This window comes from Myotis daubentonii, chromosome 1 (genome assembly GCF_963259705.1).
Source record: "Myotis daubentonii chromosome 1, mMyoDau2.1, whole genome shotgun sequence".
Lineage (NCBI taxonomy): Eukaryota > Metazoa > Chordata > Mammalia > Chiroptera > Vespertilionidae > Myotis > Myotis daubentonii.
Window position 1 is genome coordinate 57,318,649 of NC_081840.1, and position 21,133 is coordinate 57,339,781.

Genomic DNA, 21,133 nt, shown 5'->3' on the forward strand with positions numbered 1-21,133 from the left:
AGGGACAAATGTGATCATCCAGAGTTTTCCTCTCACCAACTGAGATGGTAGACCAGTAGGATGTTCTATCTAGGATCACGTGACTAGGTAGTGACCTGGGACGCAGCCACCTCTCTACAGCATACCAAAGTCAGCCTGATTTAAAAGAAAATAAGCAGGGGTGACGTACTCAGAGACGTGGGGGTCTGGGCAGTAGGGCTCTCTGTGCTTCCACGTGCACATTCTCTGCCACCATCTCCCACCTTACCCTGTTCAATCGAATTACATTCATTTTGCCCCTACTCACTTCTGAATATGCCAATATCTGCCACACCCCAACCCACCCCCGCGCTGCCCAAACCTCTGGACTAATAATCACACGGCCGGGAGGATGTGAATACAGCCAGGCCACACACCCACATCCCACATGGGCTTACAAAGGTGGGGTCAAGACACACTGGGGCCACCAGAGCGATGCCCCAGACCTACTCATACTCTTCCCAATTCCTCCTGCTTTGACTCTTGGTTTCTCTCTTTTTTGGAGCTGCTTTTACTTCTTGGCATGATCTCTGAAATTGGTCTCCTCCATGGTGATCTTTAGAGTTCCCTAAAGACTCACCCCTCCATTCCTTCTCCTCTTTATCCCCTGGGGTAGAACAGACAGCTGGCTTCAGCTTCAGCCAATTAGGACCCAAGTTCCTTCTAGGTCTCCTTGGCTAGTCTGGCCTTCCCTACTCCCATGGGAAAGGCAAGGGGAAACCCAAAGTCAGTATGTCTCCCTCATGAAAACGCTCCAGGAGGCGTCCCTGGTTACAGGGGCTTTACACTTCCCGGCGGTTCACCAGATCCTCAAATGGTTGGACAAGGAAACAGGGGCCAGCAGCTGACCCCTGGGCACGCCAAAGAGGGCCCGCTCCTTGTGGTCAGGCCAAGGTATCCTGGCCACAGGTCTCTATCTTTGACCACTATATAAGCTGCCATATTTCCAAGAAGGGAAGAAAGCACACAGGGAAACAAAACAGGAGAATGGCCAGAAGAGAGGCGGGGCGGGAAAATCAACCAGTCAGTAGCATCTCAGACACTGGGGCTATTCCTGACTTAATTTTCATAGTATCTGCAGCCTGAAGCACTGTCTTTCTGGCTTGGATGATCTCGGGTCCAAAGTCAAAATCGGATTTCTGAGTAATCCTGGTACCGTTCAGGGTTCCTCCCCACACTAGTTGCACAGGTGGCCCACAGCTATCGGCATTCAGAACAACTGCTGCCGCACAGCCATTCCTTGAGAACGACCAAGTAAGTTCTCAGTGAAAAAAACTACACTAGAGAATTAAATGTAGCTCAGGCACACGACCTTCAGAACTGAGGTGTGCCTCCCCTCTCCTGAGCCCTCACTATAGCCCCCCACGGCTTCCAGAGCACCCACTGGTCCTTCCCGGGGCCCTGTAGACTCCCCCACCTCACCTTCATCCCTCTGCTCTTTGTGGAAAACTCGTTTTTTTTCGCTCAACTGTGTTGCTTCTCAATCTTCTCCTAAGCTACCTGTGCAGCTGTATTCCCCTCTCGTATCCCCATTTATAACTCAGACGCTCCTGCACCCCTAGCTCCCCCGTGAACCATCTGTAAGTTGATCTGGATTGAGAGGGGAATTTACCACAGCTCCTCCTCAAACCTCTACTCTGAGAACAGAACACAACAGTTTTCCTCTTGTTATTCAGTCACTACCCTAATACTGGATGTTAACAGGAATTTTATTGAAAATTTGACATTAAATAATTTACTTTTTATTTCAAAATTAAATTAGTTCAATAGCAACTATGTTGCCCTAGAAAGAGTTTATATTTCTACGGTAATCCTTGGTTATTTGTCACTGTTCACCTTTACTTTCTTAATAAAATAACACCATCCACGGTGCGTGACCCGTCAAACATGCCTGGTTCAGAGGAGGGCTGGGGCGCAGTATAAGCGGAGGCAGCACTGCTGTGACTCATGCCAGCAGGGGAGCTGCGTTCCCACCCCCACAGAAGCTCAGAAATGGCGTTCATTCGAGTCCATATTTATCGAGTGCCTCCCGTGTCAGCTTCTGTGCCAGGATGCAAGAGAGACACAACCCCACCATGGAGATCTCAATCTAATGTGGAAAACAAGCAAAACCAAAAACAAATAAACAAAGGATAAACACTGTCACGGGGCTGTGAACATAACAAATGAGTGTCAGGGCAGAAAGAAAGGGGCTATTCTAGACAGAGGGAAAGCTGGAGGCCTGGGCATTTAAGCTGAGGCTTAGAAAGCAAAATATGGGGATGTGGGTCAGAGGGAAGAGTCCACAAGAAGACCCTGAGATGGGAAAAAAACTCAGCAGGTTCGGGAACTGAATGAAGATATTGGGGCTGAGGCTTAGCGAGGGAAGGCTGTCAGAGAGGTGGGCCGGGAGAACTCTCCCGGGACTATGAGAAGCACAGTAAGGATTTGGGGTTTTAAGCAGGGAAGCAGCATGATCTGATTTGTGTTTTTAAAAGACTGTGGTAGCCCTGGCTGGTGTGGCTCAGTTGGCTGGGCACTGTCCTGTGCACTGAAGGATTGCTGGGTCGATTCCCAATTAGGGCACATGCTGGGGTTATGGGCTCGATCCCTGGTGGGGGCTGTGCAGGAGGCAGCTGATTGATGTTTGAGATGTTTTTCTTTCTCCCTCTCTTTCTAAAAATCAATTAAAAATACATATATATTTTAGACTGTGGTCGCCATGAGATTATCAATGATTTTATTAGTACCCATGGGCCCAAGTTGCCGTCTGTAGCTGAAGAACCTGGACAGGCGAGTGATATCCACTTTTTCCTCCAAAGGGGCTCAGGATTGAGAGCGAAGGAGGAAGGTTTTCCTGTCTTGAGTCTGTCGTGCCTATCTCACAGCCTTCCCAGGTCTATCATAGTGTTTCTCTCACAGACCACAAGCTCCTTGAGGGCAGGGCAGGATCTTACTCACTGTGACTCCAGCACCTGACACTCGGCTCTGCACAGAGGAGGTCAATGCTGAATGAATGATTTACTGCACTACCCCTTAAGGTAACATCTAGGAACATAGCCAATGCCTAGACATGGAGTAGACTTCTGCAGCGGGGAAGGCCCTGGCCTGAGAGCATTCATGCTTATGGGACCTTCTCTTAGGCACAACTCTACTTCCTACTCCTAAAACTTTCTTTGGGAGTTAAGAATTCTTTTTTTTTTAAAATATATTTTATTGATTTTTTACAGAGAGGAAGGGAGAGAGATAGAGAGTTAGAAACATCAATGAGAGAGAAACATCCATCAGCTGCCTCTTGCACATCTCCCACTGGGGATATGCCCGCAACCAAGGTACATGCCCTTGACCGGAATTGAACCCGGGACCCTTCAGTCCGCAGGCCGACACTCTATCCACTGAGCCAAACCGGTTTCGGCAAGAATTCTTTTTTTTACAGAACTAATTTGAGTACCACCACACTCAAAGTAGTCATTTAATTAACCTTCATGCTTTTTTTTTACTTAGTTAATAAACTTTATTTTGGGGAGCAGTTTTTAGGTTCACAGAGGAAAGCACTGAGAGTTCCCATATACCCCTTAGCCCCACACTGCCAATCTCCCCCTCTATTGATATCCCACAGCAGAGTCGTGCATCTGTTACAGCCAATGAGCCTACACTGATATCACCCAAAGCTTAGAGTTTACATTAGAGCTCACTCTTGGGGGTATACATTCTATGGGTCTGGACAAATGTCTACACTGACCTGTATCCATCAGCCATGATTCTTTTAACCACTGAATTCAGTGATGGGCTTATTTCCCATTCCCAGGTCAGTTGCCTGGCTTGACCTTCCAGGACATACACTAGGAGCACCTTTGTCCCAAGAGGCGCCACCTGCGGCCCTTACCTTTCTTTTCTCCAGTGAAAGGCACAACGTCTTCCCTGTCTTTCTGTTCCAAAGCCTCCTTCTCCAGGTACATGAGGAGGTGCTCGCGGTCAAAGGGGCCGGTGGCTGCTTTCTGTGTCTGGTCTTTCTGTCGGAATCCAGCTGGTAGCAGGGCACTCTGGTAAGACAGAGGTGTGAGCAGGAAGGAAGGTGCCTGCCCAACTGATACCCTGTGACCCTCCCTCCTCTGCTGTACATGGGGGAGGTGTGAGCTAAGGGTGGGGTTCTTTGGCATCTGAGGCCCTACCTGCTCTAATATCCTGCGCTGAGGAGAAGAGGGCTCCCGAAGGCAGGCAGCACACACACGTGGCTGGAGCAGCTTCTGGGACTTCTGCAGCTGCCTTCTAGAACGTGACAGCACAAGGCCAGCCTCCCTCCGCAGCCTCATAGATCCCACTTAGGTTTGGCCACATCTGCACCCAAGGTGCTCCCAGGCAGTCATATGGAGATTCTACAAAGGAGCCAATATGGCTATTCTCTCTTATTTCCAACCCTTCTCCTGGGGAACCGGCCAAGCAGGTAAGCGAACATTATGGTACCTGCTTGATTAAGCTTAGAGATTCCTTCCTTAAGTTTAAACAATACAAGCAGAATACTTATATTTTTAAAAGTAAATACAGTATCCAAAGTACCTGCCACATCAGATTATCATACAAATAATTTTTAGTGACATTTTTATTTATAGTGAAACCATTATTTTGGATGCCACTGATTCTAAGTTTAAGCTAATACCAGCAGGTCTGAAGGAAACACTACAACAAGTTACTTAGCTTTTCAAGAGCCCATAAACATATTAATGTACTTGATAATATCAAGAGCATTGCTCCACGTAAGTGTATTTGATATTATGGTCAGTTATTCTAATCTACCTATTGTTGTAGGATCACCAAGGATTTCAAGTTATTCATACATTTTTTTAAAAAAAGATTTTTTAATTGATTTTTTTTAGAGAGAGAGAAAAGGAGAGGGAGAGAGAGAGAAACAGCAATGTGAGAGTGAAACCTCAATTGACTGCCTCCTGCACACCCCCTACCGGGGACTGAGCCTGCAACCTGGGCATGTGCCCTGACTGGGAATCAAACTGGCAGCCTTTCGGTGTACAGGATGATGCCCAACCAACTGAGCCACACCGGCCAGGGCTATACATTTTAAATAAACTAGATACAGAAAAGATCTGCCTTTGGGGTTAAAGACCTGGTTTAAATATCATCTCTGACATTTACTAGTATGGGATCTTAGGTAAATTACTTCTCCTAGTTTATCCCCTCATTTATGAAATGGGGATAATACACTTTACCTAAGGGGCTTTTATGTCCAGCAGAATGTGTGATTCACAGAAGAAACTCAGTAAGATTTGTTCCTTTTCTCTCTTTCCCTTCTTTTCACCCAAGTCAGACTAGTCTTTCATCAATCAATGGAAACTACTTTTCCCCATTTACATTAAACTTGTTTTTGAGAAATCATATTACAGATTGCGGTTACTGAGATTTTCCATAAATTTCGAAGAGTAAGTGACTCAGGACCAATCAGGGAAGAACACAGAATTCGCATTTGGAGCTAAGGGATTTCTACACCATTAATTAAGGACATGCCACGCCATTTATCCGGGACTATCATTAACCACGCTGCTTCAGTTCCAGGTCACTAACCTCGGGATCTAGGTCATCAAGAACATTTTCCAAGTGTTTCAATTCCTCTTCTGAGAGTTTTCCAAGAAGCTCATCTTCATCAATGTTCTTATATTTCTCCAACTCTTTTTGAAAAGGTAGCGCCATGGTTTCTCAGATGCCCTTCTCATGGGCCGTGAACGTTTAAATGGGCCAGCGTCCTGAGACCTCAGAATGCCACTAATGAGAAAGAAACACTGTTATCTCCTTTCTGCAAACAGGCTTTATTAACAGGAGACAGGGCTATGCTATCTGCCAGAGGAGTCTCTCTATTGGACAAATAATTCAACAAAATAGGTGATATTATCTTCATTTGTAGAGCAATCTGACCACTTACAAAGTATTTTCATGTATATTATTTTACTTACTTAGATCTTTACAACAACCTGGAAAAAAAGCCTGGACAGGTATTAATAACCTATTTTACAGATAAAGAGTCTGAGGTGAAGAGTGGCCAAGTGCTTTGCTTGAGGCTCCAGAACTGGGATGTGCCTGGCCTTCTGATTCCCAGGGTCGTGAGTGCCTTCCCACTATACTACTCTGCCTCCTCCAGCTTTCCACAGAACACAGTGAAGAACAATGCACCAATTGTACGGCAGTTGTGAGCAGCACACTTGTGTCTTTTCAGAGAAAGAGTAATGTGAAGAATACAAAATGGGGTTCATTCAGAAAGAGAGTTTGGAACATCCATGTGAGAAAGCATTGTCCAGCAGCTCCCCTGCCATTAGACTAAGGAGATTCTAAAATCCTGGCTGCATGCTCACCCTCTCCACTGTTCTCCTTTCTGTTCTTCTTTCCTCCTTTCCCATTCTCTTTTAGTCCTATTTCCTTTTTGTTTCCTGGGCCATCCTGCTCAATTCTTTACATTCCTAGTCCATTCCCCTTTCAATCCCCGCTTTTTATACCACCTCACCCCTAAACTTCCACTCACAGTGAAATTTTTACTCATCCCTTCTTCTTCGCAGAGGATTTTACAGGTATTCCCTTGAAAGATAATACCACATTTAGGAAATAACAATGTACTCAATTGATTGTGTTTCTCCTTAGGAAGTATTACTATCTGTCAGATCTTTCAAGGCAATTAATATTTGCTGTATGCCCACTAATTACCAGGCAGCGTTCTAGAAAACAGGAACACAAAGGCAAACAAGGTATGACCCTTCCCCAAGGAGATCACAGCTCAGTGAGACACACAAATAGGATAAGTGTTATAACAAAACTAATGTATAAAGTAAGTTTAAACATATAAGGAGATAATTATTGGATAAAAGGATCTAGGGTTTGAGGGGACACTGGGAAAAAGAGGTTGAGTTTGAAACTTTAAGGAAGAGATCATAGAGGTCATAGGGTGGAAATGAATGGGGAAGGGTCATTCTTAGGAAAAAGGAACAGTGTAAACAAAGGCACAAAGGTAAGAAAGTACATGGTAAGTTGGGGAATGCTTGTGTGTCTAGAGGGGAGAGTTGCCGGAAGGGAAGAGGAAAGACAAGGAAGACATCTGTGAAGGGCCTTCCCTATATGCCTTGCCTAGGAACCCGGGCTTTATTCTGTTGGGAGATAAGGAGCCACTCCAAATTTTTAAAGTAGAGGAATGATCTGAGAAGCCCTGTTTTTAATAAGATACTTGAAACAGTAAGAATGAAAAATGGTTTGTCATGGAAAGAATGTTGTTTCCCTCTCCTTATTAATTCAACTATTCACCATATTCAAGTTTGTGGTTTTCTATTTGTGTCATTTCCATATATAATATAACTCTCTTTCCCTTTCATAAGCCCACCTTCTTTTAGTTTCAATGGCTATATTCCAGTAAAAACAAAACAAAATTCATCCCACTGAAGTCAGAGAAACCAACTACACCATATATACTTTGTTCTGGTCCCAGCTACCATCAATTTACTGTGTGACTGTGGACAAGGATCTCAATCAGCCAGGCTCTTAGCCATCAAACAAACTGGTTAAACTACCTAACCTATGGATTCTAAGATGAACAGTTTCCGACAATATAACATTCTGAAATTGACATTTATCTTACAATTGATGGCTCTCAACTACTGACACAGCAGCAGTCAAGAAAGACTTGTCACAGTCTACATATGCATAAATATCAAAAGCACCAGCTTCAAAACTAGCAGAATAGGTGTCAGGGAATTGGAAAACAATTCCAGGGACTCTTTAAAACCTAGTGGGGAGGAAGTGGGAGAAGTGGCGACTCAAGCGTATTTAGCAACACTCCCAAAGGAAGGTCCAGATTAGGCCAGTTCCGTATAATTACAGAATGGTTTAAGACCCAACATCAATGACTTTTATAAAATTACCATTTTTGATGGCAAAGAGGAGGTACTGGGTGGAAACAAAACAGACATTGATGACTATGAGTCAAAAATGATTCAGAAAGTTGGGATCTGAACATGAAGAAGTTTTAAGAATATCAGCCAATTCATTTCACTTGCGTTTTCCCTTTTTATGTTGCACAGGGATGGTATGCTATTTTAAAAATCTGTGTATGTTCAGAATAGCTTTATTTGTAACAGACAAAAACTGCAAACAACCTGAATGGTCATTAGTAGGTGGATGGATTAACAAAGTGTGGTATGTCCACATAATGGAATCTACTCAGAAATAAAAACAAATGAGCGATTGATACACATGATGATATGGATGAACCTCAAAATAATTATACTGAATGAAAGAAGCCAGACCCAAAGGAATGTATATGGTATAATTACATTTACCTAAAATTCTAGAATATGTAGACTGATCTATATGACAGAAAGCAAATCAGTAGTTGCTTACAGATTGAAGGGAGGTAGGGAAAGACAGGGGGAGGAATTACAAAGGGGCAAGTATCACATGATCTCACTCATTTGTGGAATATAACATAATCTGATGAACAAAAATAAATCCAGAGACACAGAAACATCGAACAGACCGTCAAACCTCAGAGGGAAGGCAGGGGAGGATGGGTGAGGGAGGGGGTGGGGGGGGAGTGGGTTAAGAGATAAACCAAAGAACTTGCATGCATATAAGCATAACCAAAGGACAAAGACAATAGGGGGGTGAAGGCCTGAACTGGAAGGAGGGGTGGGCTAGCGGGAATAAAGGGAATATATGTAATACTTTCAACAACAAGAATTAAAAAAAAAAGAAGTACAAATTAGTAGGTACAGAATAGTCATGGGGATATAAAGTACAGCATAGGAAATATAGCCAGCAAATCGTAATGACTATGTATGGTGTTAGATGGTACTAGATTTATCAGGATGATCACTTTGTAAGTTATATAAATGTCCAATCACTGGGTGGTGCACCTGAAACTATACTGTACCTCAACTCTAATTAAAAAATAAAAATATATTATAAAAAAAGAGGCAATTTGGGGTTATGAACTACCTTGATTGTGCTGACAGTGTCACAGATGCATGCGTATGTCAAAACATATCAAACTGTATACACTTTAAATATGTGCAATTTATTGTATGTCAATTAAAAGACTTCAAAAACCTGGGTGTAAGGCTAAGATAGCTCTTTCAATAAAGTAAAAATTGTATATTTAAGAAGGCATGTACCATATTTTAATCTTTCCTTAGTGGCACATAAAATATTCATGTGTTTACAATAGGCAGCATCTTAACATGGATAAGATTCTATTTGTATTGCTATTCCAGGACTCTACGACTATACCCCAACTCATCTTCCCCGGAAACAGATTTGCTCTCCTGATTTTCTAGATCGTACCATTAATCTACCAGTGAGACACTTCCAAAGCTCAGATTCCTCCCCTTCCTTCCATATCCAGTTGGCTAGCCCTCTTGTAGAATCTTACTGCACTGTACTTTTCACACCATCCCTTCCTGTCATTCTCGTTTCAGACTTTTGTTCCACTGGGCCTGGACTACTCTAATTGCATCTTGAAAGGTTTCTGTTCTTCCCTCTAAGCCACCCAGAGCACCACGGTCAGATCATCTTTCTTAACACTGCTAACAAGCCACTACCCTGGTGGAGGACTTACAGTGGCTCCTTCTTCTCTACAGAAAAACATTCAGACAGTTTAGCATTTAAAGCTTCCATAACTCGGCTTTGATCTGCGCTTCCTGTTTTCATTACTTTCCTAGGGAGCCCTCCAATCCAGTCAAAATGGTTTGTTTATTCACTCTAAGTTGTAGGCAGAATAATGGCCCCCTAAAGATGCCCCATGCTAATCCCCCAGAACCTGGGAATGTTACTTACATGGCAAAGAGACCAGTGTGATTAAATACAAATTTTTTAACTGGGGCGGTTATCCTGGGTTATCTGGGTGGGTTCCACTAATCACAAGGGCTCTTAAAAGAAGAAAGCAGAAAGCAGGAGTCAGAGAACAAGATGTGACCACAGAAGCAGATGCAATTGTTTTGAAGGTGGAGGAAGGGGCAGAGAGGGGGGCTCTAGAGAAACTGGAAAAGACAAGGAAGTGGAGTCTCCCTCAGAGCCTTCAGAAAGGAACGCATTGATTTTAGCCTAATGAAACCTGCTTTGGACTTCTAGCTCCCCAAACTGTAAGATAATAAATTTGTGTTGTTTTAAGCCACCAAATTTGTGACAGCAGCAATAAGAAACTCATGCATGCTCTTATCCATTCACTTCCATTTTCCCACATACTTGTTCTGGATATCTTGTTTGCCCCTCCACATCCGCTCCCCACCCTGCTCTGTGCCCCAGGAAGATGATGTATTTACACAGCCTCGGTGGCTTCCTTGCGCTCTGACTTTTGCTTGGCCAATAGGAGGCAAGCAGCAGGAACGAGGGGAGGGAGGTGGGCCCGGAGGCCACATCTCCTATCAGGCAGCCTCCTTTGTAGTCCTTGGGGTGGTGAAGGATCTCTCTGTGGCTAGGGCCAGATTTCTGCCTCATCAGACTCCTTAAACCCTCCCTACATCTTTGTAAATAGCCCCTTTATTAAAATTCCTTCTAATTATTCAGTTTGAGTGTGTCCTCTGTTTTTTATTGGGATCTTGGCTGATATAGTAATATTACTTGGAATGTCCTCCTTTGTCCTCATGGCTTATCCATGTGCTCTGGCTTAGATTCCAGCTCTGGGACCACAGACTGTCAGAGCTGACTGAGGCCTTAACGATCACCCCGTCCAGCAGCATAGATGGTTTTCCTCCTACTTCTCTGATCACTCCATCTCAGTCTCTTTTTTAATATATATATTTTTATTGATTTCAGAGAGGAAGGGAGGGGGAGATAGAAACATCAATGATGAGAGGGAATCATTGATTGGCTGCCTCCTGCAACCTGGGCATGTGCCCTGACTGGGAATTGAACCAGTGATCTCTTGGTTCCTAGGTTGACGCTCAACCACTGAGTAACACTGGCCGGGCTATTCAGTCTCTTTTGACAATTCTTCTTCCTCCACCTTAAATACTGGCAGGCTGCAAGGTCCTGTCTTAGAACTTGTTTTCTCACACTACACATTTTCCCTGGGGGAACTCATCTCCTCCAAAGTTTTAATTATTACCCATACCCCGAAGATCCCCAAATCTGTATCTTTGTTTTAGACTTTGATCCTGAAGACTAGATTTATATATTCATTTTTCTTTAAAAAAATGTTTTTATTGATTTCAGAGAGAGGAAGGGAGAGGGAGAGAGATAGAAACATTAGTGATAAGAGAGAATCATTGATTGACTGCCTCTTGCAAGCCCCCTACTGCAGATCGGATCAAGTCTGCAACCTGGGCATGTGCCCTGGCTGGGAATAGAAATGTGACCTCCTGGTTCATGGGTCGATGCTCAACCACTGAACCACACCAGCTGGGCGAGACTTTTATATTTCCAACTGTTGAACTGACATCTCTACTTGGCTGCCTCAGGTTCTCAGATGTCAGAAGTACTCTCATCATCTTTCCTTCCAAACAGCTTCTCCTCCTCTAGAATGTTTAACTTCAGGAGGTTGGCCCCGAAACCAGGGAGCCATCCTTGATACCTTGTCTTCCTTGTCTCCTCTCCACCCATCAATCACCAAATCCTTTCTTCACCTAAATCTGTTAAGAACCCACCTACTTCACTCTACCTCACTGACCGGATCATCCCTCTTACCCCCTTGACCTATTCGACATACAAATAACCAAAGTGATCTTTTTAAACATCTCTGCTCTTGTTATTAAAATACTCCAGAGGAGGAGAACCAAGATGGCGGCATAGGTTAACGCCGGAGTTTGCTGCTTTGAACAACTACTTCAAAAGTGAAACTAAAACACGGAACGGACATCACCCAGAACCACAGGAACGCTGGCTGAGTGGAAGTCCTACAACTAGGAGGAAAGAGAAACGCACAGGGACACTCAGAGGAGGCGCAGTGCTGAAGTCAAATTCTGAGGTGCGGAGTGCGCGGAGCGGGCTGGCGGCGGAGGGCGCGGTTGTTGTTTTCAATCGGGAGGGAGTCGCAGACTCTGAGCACCAGATCCGGGCGAGTCTTTAGGGACCCAGACTCAAACGGGAGAAGCGGGACTGTCTGGCTTCGGTCAGAGCGACGAGTGCAGCTTTCTCTCCGAGCTTTGCAGCGGGTGCTGGGACTCAGAGAGGCAGAGCCCCTGGGGACAGGACTGAGAGCCGCCATAACTGCTCTCTCTGGCCCACCCTGTTGATCCTGTGCGACCCGCCCCGCCCAAGCCCAGCACAGAACCATTTGCCCGATAGCCTCAGGCAAAGGCTAGATTAGCACCTCCCTAGAGGACAGAAGTTCTCTCACTGCTGACACAGCTGATTCTCATAGCCACTTGGCCTGGAGGTCAAACCCTCCCTGGAATTAGCTACAACAATCAAGATTTAACTATAAGACTTCGAACAAAGACCACTAGGGGGTACACCAAGGAAGCATAACAAAATGCGGAGACAAAGAAACAGGACAAAATTGTCAATGGAAGAAATAGAGTTCAGAACCACACTTTTAAGGTCTCTCAAGAACTGTTTAGAAGCTGTCGATAAACTTAATGAGATCTACACGAAAACTAATAAGACCCTCGATCTTATATTGGGGAACCAACAAGAAATTAAGCATACACGGACTGAAATAACGAATATTATACAGACGCCCGACAGCAGACCAGAGGAGCGCAAGAATCAAGTCAATGATTTGAAATGCGAGGAAGCAAAAAACATCCAACCGGAAAAGCAAAATGAAAAAAGAATCCAAAAATGCGAGGATAGTGTAAGGAGCCTCTGGGACAGCTTCAAGCGTACCAACATCAGAATTATAGGGGTGCCAGAAGATGAGAGAGAGCAAGATATTGAAAACCTATTTGAAGAAATAATGACAGAAAACTTCCCCCACCTGGTGAAAGAAATGGACTTACAGGTCCAAGAAGCACGGAGAACCCCAAACAAAAGGAATCCAAAGAGGACCACACCAAGACACATCATAATTAAAATGCCAAGAGCAAAAGATAAAGAGAGAATCTTAAAAACAGCAAGAGAAAGAAACTCAGTTACCTACAAGGGAATACCCATACGACTGTCAGCTGATTTCTCAACAGAAACTTTGCAGGCCAGAAGGGAGTGGCAAGAAATATTCAAAGTGATGAATACCAAGAACCTACAACCAAGATTACTTTATCCAGCAAAGCTATCATTCAGAATTGAAGGTCAGATAAAGAGCTTCACAGATAAGGAAAAGCTAAAGGAGTTCATCACCACCAAACCAGGATTATATGCAATGCTGAAAGGTATCCTTTAAGAAGAGGAAGAGGAAGAAAAAGGTAAAGATACACATTATGAACAACAAATATGCATCTATCAACAAGTGAATCTAAGAATCAAGTGAATTAATAATCTGATGAACAGAATGAACTGTTGATTATAATAGAATCAGGGACATAGAAAGGGAATGGACTGACTATTCTTGGGGGGGAAAAGGGGTGTGGGAGATGTGGGAAGAGACTGGACAAAAATCGTGCACCTATGGATGAGAACAGTGGGTGGGGAGTGAGGGCGGAGGGTGGGGCGGGAACTGGGAGGAGGGGAGTTATGGGGGGAAAAAAAAAAGAGGAACAAATGTAATAATCTGAACAATAAAGATTTAATTAAAAAAAAAAATAAAATAAAATACTCCAGAGGCTTCCTGTTGCCTAGAGGATACAGTTCAGATTCACAGTCTGGCCTCTGTCATCCTCACTCCCCCCCGCCCCGCTCCCCCCAACTCCTCCATCTCCTCCTGGCTCCAGCCTCCTGGACCACTTCCAGTTCCTGGATCATGCCTTATGTTGTTTGCTCAGAGCACTCCTATCCCCTCCTCCGCCGCTCACTGCTGTCTTACTCATCTTCGAGTCTCAATGCAAGCTTCAACTCCTCAGAGAGGCCTTGTTTGGACCCCCAGGCAAGGTCTGAGTTACTCTCCATCCTGGTGGCATAGCCCTCAGTCAGAGCTTTCCTTGACTTTATTGAAATTGCTTATCTTATCTTTGTCTTCCTTGCTTATCTTTGTGAGGGTGGGGACTTCAGTCACTGTTGTAATCCTGGCTCTCAGCACAGGTCTTGAACCAGAGTAGGCATCCAACAAATATTGTGCAACAAATGTCTGATGAAGGAAATGAGCTGAGAGAGGTGAAGTGACCCACTGGTCCAGAGCTCATTCCTATATCCACTGCTTCCACCCCCTGTCATGGAATTTTCTGAGACCACATAAGCCCACTGCTTCCTCAACTCGAATTGCCTATGTTAACAATTTGCTGTTCATTCCTTGCTCTCCCATTATCTTTTCATGTAGGTTACATCTATGGTTCTCTCTCCGAATACACCACAAACTCTAAGATGACAGGGACAACATCAAAATTCTTTATATTCTTTCTCCAGCTCAGGTTTGCATATTCATTCAACAAATATCTATTGAAAGCCCGTGTTTGCCAGACGCTGCTGGGACAACAGGAGCAAATAAAACAGATGATAGCCTATGCCCCAAATGAGCTTATGGTTTAGCAGTGAGAGAGACAATTAATTAAGTAGTTACAATAATATGTTTTTAAAAAATATTTTTATTGATTTTTAGAGAAAGAAGAAGGGAGAGTGAGAAGGAGAGAGGGCGAGAAGGAGCGAAGGAGAGAGGGAGAGAGGGAGAAGAGGGGGGAGAGAGAGAGAGAGGGAGAGAGGGAGAGAGAGAGAGGGAGAGAGAAACATCAATGTGAGAGCACAATGTGAGAGCACAACATGGATCAAGCCCACAACCAGGCATGTGCCCTGACTGGGAATCAAACCACCAACCTTTTGGTGCATGGGATGACACCCAACCAACTGAACCACACCAGCCAGGGCTACAATCATATGTTAACACTATGCAACAGTCCCTGGTAAAAGTGCATTTGTTGTGTCAATGTACTAAGGGATCGCAAAGCCAGAGGAGAAAAAAATAAAAGGTGTATCCTCTTGGAGTACAACTTTGAGTTGAAGATTTGGGGGAAAGCTAGTTATTATTTTTTAGTAACAAATACAGATATACTATGGAAAAGAACACAACATTCACATAGCCTTTAAAATCAAGTCGAAGATTTCTGGCTCATGGCTGACCTGCTTTAGCCCCACCCAGGCCCAGAAGGGTTCATATTTATCCTCTCCTCCTGTTAGTGATGCCACAGTGGAAAGTTTGCAAAGCACTGCCACGGCCTCACCTCCGGAAGAGTGTCTGTCCCATGGCAAGCGCTCAGCATGCAACAAGATACTAGTGTGCACCCTGGAATGAAGCAAGGCCAAATACAGCTTCAGGAGTCCAGGTGGGCACACACACTGCGCCAAGTCAGGAAAACGGAAAACAGGAGAAAGAATGCCTTGGGCGCTCAGGTAACTCTTACTATCACCTAAAGGTACAAGCCCTGAGAAGGAAGTCAAGGAGGGTGGCTTTCTTTGCTTTTCTTTCCCCTACCTTCTTTGTGTAACTGTGGTATGGAAAAGGAAAATCAGATACAACACGAAGTGTCCAGCCTTTGGCCCTGCCTATAGGCAAAGGCGTATAACCAAAGCCAAAACAAGCAGCCCTATTTATTAAAATCAATCCAAACCAGAGAGTAATTTTTACAAAAGAACAAACAAAAACTACTCATAAAAACCTAGTGAAAAGTTTTTTAAATGGGGAAAACGGTGCCAGAAGTTGCTTCGGAGTACATACCTACCTAGGAAAGACACAAAAGACTGCTCATGAAAAGGACAGACCACACTGGGCGGGGAGTGGGGGGGATTTGATTGGAGAAGGGGGACTAGGGCTTCAACTGTATTGGCAATGATTTAATCCCAAGTGGGGGTAGTCGGTACGGGAAAAGTTGTTATTCTTTATCACACATCTTCAATACTTCATAATAATTTTTATAAGAGCCAATCTGTACAAGAGCCAAATCTACATTTCCTAAAACAAATAAATTAGAATAAAATCAGCACACCTACATATCCTCTAATAAAACTTGAACTGATCTTACATATTTAATTCCTTTCTAGCTGTGGGTAAATACAAAGATGTGTACAAAACACATAGCCTGTGCTTTGGAATCCAGCTATTTTAAGATGGCATAGTCATCTCTTTATTTACCTATTTATTATGTTATTAATATCCCCCAATTTTTATTTCTTTTTTTAAAACAACCAAATGGCCTCTGCCATATTCTAGAATATTCTTGCAGGAGATAAAGGACAGAGAATAGGTTGGAATAAGGAGGAATTTCAGGCCAAAAATGTGACAAGGCAATTGGAGGGAACAAGCTGAAAGGGGGATCAAGAGTTTGTATCTGAGACTATTTGTTCTGATCTTACAACACAAAAGTTAGCATAGCTCAAACTGTGCTTTAAAAGTCTCCTTTTAAAACAATGTGCCCTCCAGTGACCATCCCCCTCCAGGTTCAGAAGATGGAAGACTAAAAGCATGAGCCCTGGGGTCAACCTGCCCTGGGTTTAATGGTTATAGATCCATGAATGGGTGACAAATCTGAGCCTCTGTTTCTTTCTCTACAAAACGAGCAAAAACCAGTACTAGCTCAGAAGGTGGAGATGATGCTGAATGTGATCCTGTGTGTACTAGGTTCAGAGTCTACAGCATGCAAACCCTCAGTCAAAACCATTTCTCATTTGTCCTTGGTCTGGGCATAATCTTCTATTTGAGGTATCTGTTCCCTCTGTTATCCTTGTCAGGATCTGTTGAATATAGAGAGGCAGCATCCTATAAGAGCTCTGAGTCAGTGTTGCCAGGTGTAGCGAGCCACCATGTGTAGGCTTTCGAAAATATGAGATAGGTTTCCACCTGGGAAGGAAGTAGCCAAGAAACTTCTTGGCTGTAGCAGAAGCTCTTTAGCATGAAAGTCTTGCTGTCTGCCCAGACTGCCACCTGGTTTCCAATTCTCTTGTCAGGTTCTACTCCCTGCTGCTGCCTTTCCCCTTTGTCTGGCCCTATTGTCCGTCTGCTGGGGAGTCCCAGTTTCTACCTCCTTGCATTCCACTTGGGTATCTGTGTCATTTTAGTTTTTAGCTGCCTATTGGTGCTAGCCGTGTCTTCTCCTATTGCCTTCAGGAAGTTATGAGCTTTTCAATTCCTGACTGACTGGCACTATGGGTTCCCTACTTTTTGTCTTTTGACTCACTTCTGCCTGCTTATGTAGTTTTTGACCCACCTATCTGGCCTCTTTCTCTGGCATCTGTATCCCAGGTTTTGACCAAAGCTTTGTTATGACTTATGGGTATTGTGTGGACCTTGACTCACGAATGCTTACCAAGTGATCCAAATACTTAGCAACTGGTATGGACTGGGTACTGCCCAGTCAGAATGGTTGTCAGCTATATGCAAGAGAGATGGTCTTCCTTGCATATACTGGCAGAACAGCAGCCCTGCTCACTAGACACTGGACCCCTCCAACCACTCTGGTGAGAGGCCTCCTGTTTCTTTCTTAGGACTGGTGCCTCAGATTTGCTTCTTACTTCTGTGTCCAGGTTTGGCATGGCTAGCCTTTTGCCCTGTTCCATGAACTCCTGTTATCCACAGTACTAGAGGTGATCTTCGCATTCCCACTCTATTCAACTGTCACTAGGGAAATCCAGGATACTGGCAAAACACATGAAAGAGATGCCAAAACAGGAGGGCAAAACTTAAAAACAGGAATACATATATATTTCAGGGGTAGTAAAAATATCCTTGTAACAAAAGGTTCTGTTCAGGCACATGAAGAAGGTAATCAATCGATGTATTTCTCTAACATCAATGTTTCTCTCTGTCTTTCCCTCTCTCTTCCACTCTCCCTAAAAATCAATGGAAAAATATCACTGGGTAAGGATTAACAAATAAACAAACAAACAAACAAAAGTTATTTCTGTTTTCTTGGTCTGGAAATAGAAAGTCTCTTTTGCACATGCCTTCTATGAACCTTTTTGAACCACTCATAGTCTATAAGGAAACATTTGGTTGTAAGTGATCTACAAATAAAGGGAATGAAAGGAAACCCTACAACTTCTGTTCTATCAAAAAGCTGCATGTCTTTCCCCCAACACTTCCCTAACCCAAAATAAAAAGAGCCACCACCTGGGATGTCCTTCTACATTTACACAGATCTCGAACATAGAGAGGAAAGGGACAGTATTTCAAGATGGTTCTTGGGTAGGGCTAGAATTTCTAAGGTTTGGGAATTATTAATATTTGAGGTTAGAGTTAGGAGATGGGGTGTCCTAAGACAATGATTGATAGTAGCCAAAATAAACCAAAAAAGGGAACTTTCCCTGACCCCACTCATACCTGCAATGGGATTTCAATGTTGGGAACCTGAAGCCACAGATTTACTATGAGTTCCCCACAGCTTCACTGCAGCTGTCTGTCACCAACCCCACAGCCCTCCACAGTGCTTTCTCCTTATTTATTTATTTTATTAATATCCCCCAATTATTTTATTTAAAGAGTTTCAATCTACCAAAAGGCAAAAGATAAGTACCTATATACCACTGTCTTTGACTCACCAAATGTCATCACTTTGCTGTATTTCTGAGCTTGCTCCCCCACTCTTAGACCTTTTTTTTTTTCCTGAACCAGCTGAAAGTTGCAGATGTCATAACACTGCCTCTAACACCCACTGAGATCTCAAAAGAATAAGAGCAGTGTCCTACAAAACCACAGCACCACTACTGCACCTAAGGAAATTAAAAGTAATTCCATAATATTTTCTAATATTCAACTTTCCCCAATTGCACCAAATAATCTTTTATTTTTATTAATTAATTAATTAATTTTTTTTGAGAGAGTGGAAGAGAGAGGGAAAGACAGAGAAACATCAATGTGAGAGAAACACATTGATTGGTTGCCTCCTGCACATGCCCTGACCAGGGCCGGGGCCGGGGAGGAACCTGCAATTGAGGTATGTGCCCTTGACGGGAATCCAACCTGGGACCCTTCGGTCTGCAGAAGGACACTCTATCCACTGAGCCAAATCGACTAGGGCCAAATCATCTTTTATAGCCATTTTTTCCCTGATCTAGGATCCCTAGTTTACACACCCGAACAGGCTGTCACAACACTTGAGTATTTTAATCTACCACACTCCCGTCCTCCAGTCTTTCTGGCAAGAACACTCCATAGTGAAGTTATGGCCTTATTGCATCCGACAGGAGACCCATTCTAGGTACCGGTAAGCCTGACCATTAGGTTAAAGTGATAACCTCCTCATCTCTCCCCTGGAAGGGCACAGGTTTCCTAGGTGACCTCTGGTGAGATACTTTGAAATAATGTGAGAATCCTGTTCTCCAACAACCTTTTGCTCAGAGGTTTAGTACCATGGGTGAGTCCTTGTCTGAATCAGTTATGGCAGTGTTGGCACTGCACTGCTTTTCTGGCTCTCTCATGCCTTCTATTGTGTAGCATTTGTTATTCTCATAAATCCACCAACACCTGTCCTCTGTTTCCTCAGTGTATACTCTCTCTGGTTACTTCCTGCTGGGCTTTCTCCCCACAGCCTTACTGACCCCGTCTACCACTGCTGCCTCACCCTGACCTCACCTTCAGCAAATAAAAAACGAACATAACACGTTGCCTACAAAATTTACAGTCATCTACAAAAATTAAAAAAATGGTTACACATATTTATTGGGTTAAAGAGAACAGATAGAGGAAATCACTTTTTAAAAAGATTAGATGGCCTAAGCCCTAACAATCTTTGCTCCTCACTAGGGTAAAGCCACTTGTTCTGTCACAATCAGGCTTTCGTGATGGTGCTGAACAGAGCATCCTCATCTCTTCAGTTCCCTGATATGAGAGTCCTGGGAGAACAGAGGTTTAGAAATCATTTACCCAGACGTCCCATTTTACATGGAGGAAGAGGCTCAGAGAGGTGAAGGGACTAGCCCAGAGTCGCTCAGCTTCTTAGAGCCAGGACAAGAACCCATCTTAAAAGCACCTGCTCCGATGTTCTTTTCATCCCCTTTCCAAGTGCCTCATGATTCAGATGTTTGAAGGGCAGGACGAAGCCGTACCATTTCATTGCTAATTTGCATTTGGCCTGCATCCCCTTTGGATACTTTAAGTAACAATTCCCATTAGAAGAATTTTATTAATATTTTATTATTATTATGGCATTTAAAAATCAATCTGAATTTCTGCACATCAACGGGAAATTTAAGAAGACTCAAGGGAGCACATGCTACCATTTCTTTAACCAGGAAAAATAGAAGGGTCCCGAGGACCTACATGAGGCCGCTCTCTGAAAGCTGAAACGCCTGTGGGTGACAGCTCCGGAGATCTTAGAAAAGGACGCTAGCCGGGGTCCACCCTTCTCTGTTGCCCAAGGTAACGGTGCAGTGAGAGGCGATGCAGGGAGAGGCGTAAATCGGGCTCCAGGAGCTTGTCAAACGTTCACAGGAGAGGAGAAAGTGGGAAACAAAGCCCAGGGTGGAAAAACCCAGCACCGCAGCCCGGGGAGGGCAGGAGACCGCGCCCTCACTGCAGCGGCGCGGCGGCTGCAGAGGCTGCGGAGCCGCAGTGCAAGGCGTGGGACCCTGCCTCCCGCCCGCGTCGCCCGGTGCAGCGCTCTCCTCAGCGTAGCCCCGCGCAGCCCGCGCGGCCGGGAGGCACCAGGCGGCCCCGCTCTCCGCGCCCAGCCAGTCGGCTGAGCGCCGACGCCACGGAGCATCCTCCAGCTGCAGGAGGGCGCGGCCATCCCCGCGCCACGGACCGGGGCTGCACACCGCGCCTGGTCCCGGCTGGCCCCCACCCAGCCCCTGCGCGCTCACCCGTTCGTGCGTCCATCCCGGAGCCGGCGGTGCGAGCCGTCAGTCCGTCAGCTCGAAATAGCGGGGCCACTAGCAGGGCGCGCCGTGGCCAGGCGGGCGCGCGATCAACAGGCGGCTCCCGGCCGGCGGGCACGGCGCCCGGCGCGCGGCAGCAGCGGAGCAGGCTGGGAAGCGTAGTTCCAGCGGCCGCGGCCGCGCGGAGGCGAGACCCCCTGCCTGGTCCCCGCCGCCCGGGGCTCTCCATTCCCTCCCTCCCCTGCGATTTTTCCCGGATTCTGCGTCCGAATCCCATAAGCGCTCTGCAGGCGAGGATAGCCTCAGCCTTAGGAAAAAGCTG

At 44.8% G+C, this 21,133-nt stretch overlaps 1 protein-coding gene across 1 annotated transcript in view; it reads right to left on the minus strand.

Moving 5' to 3' along the window:
• Window positions 1-20,929, minus strand: part of TMOD2 (tropomodulin 2) — a 56,686-nt gene extending 35,757 nt beyond the window's left edge. Inside the window, exons 1-3 of the mRNA XM_059701257.1 lie at window positions 20,797-20,929; window positions 5,572-5,769; window positions 3,884-4,040 (exon numbers count right to left, since the gene is read on the minus strand). Coding sequence (XP_059557240.1) covers window positions 3,884-4,040; window positions 5,572-5,697 — 283 coding nt within the window. The 5' untranslated portion in view covers window positions 5,698-5,769; window positions 20,797-20,929. The remainder of the gene's footprint in view (window positions 1-3,883; window positions 4,041-5,571; window positions 5,770-20,796) is intronic.
• Between the last annotated feature and the right edge of the window lie 204 nt (window positions 20,930-21,133).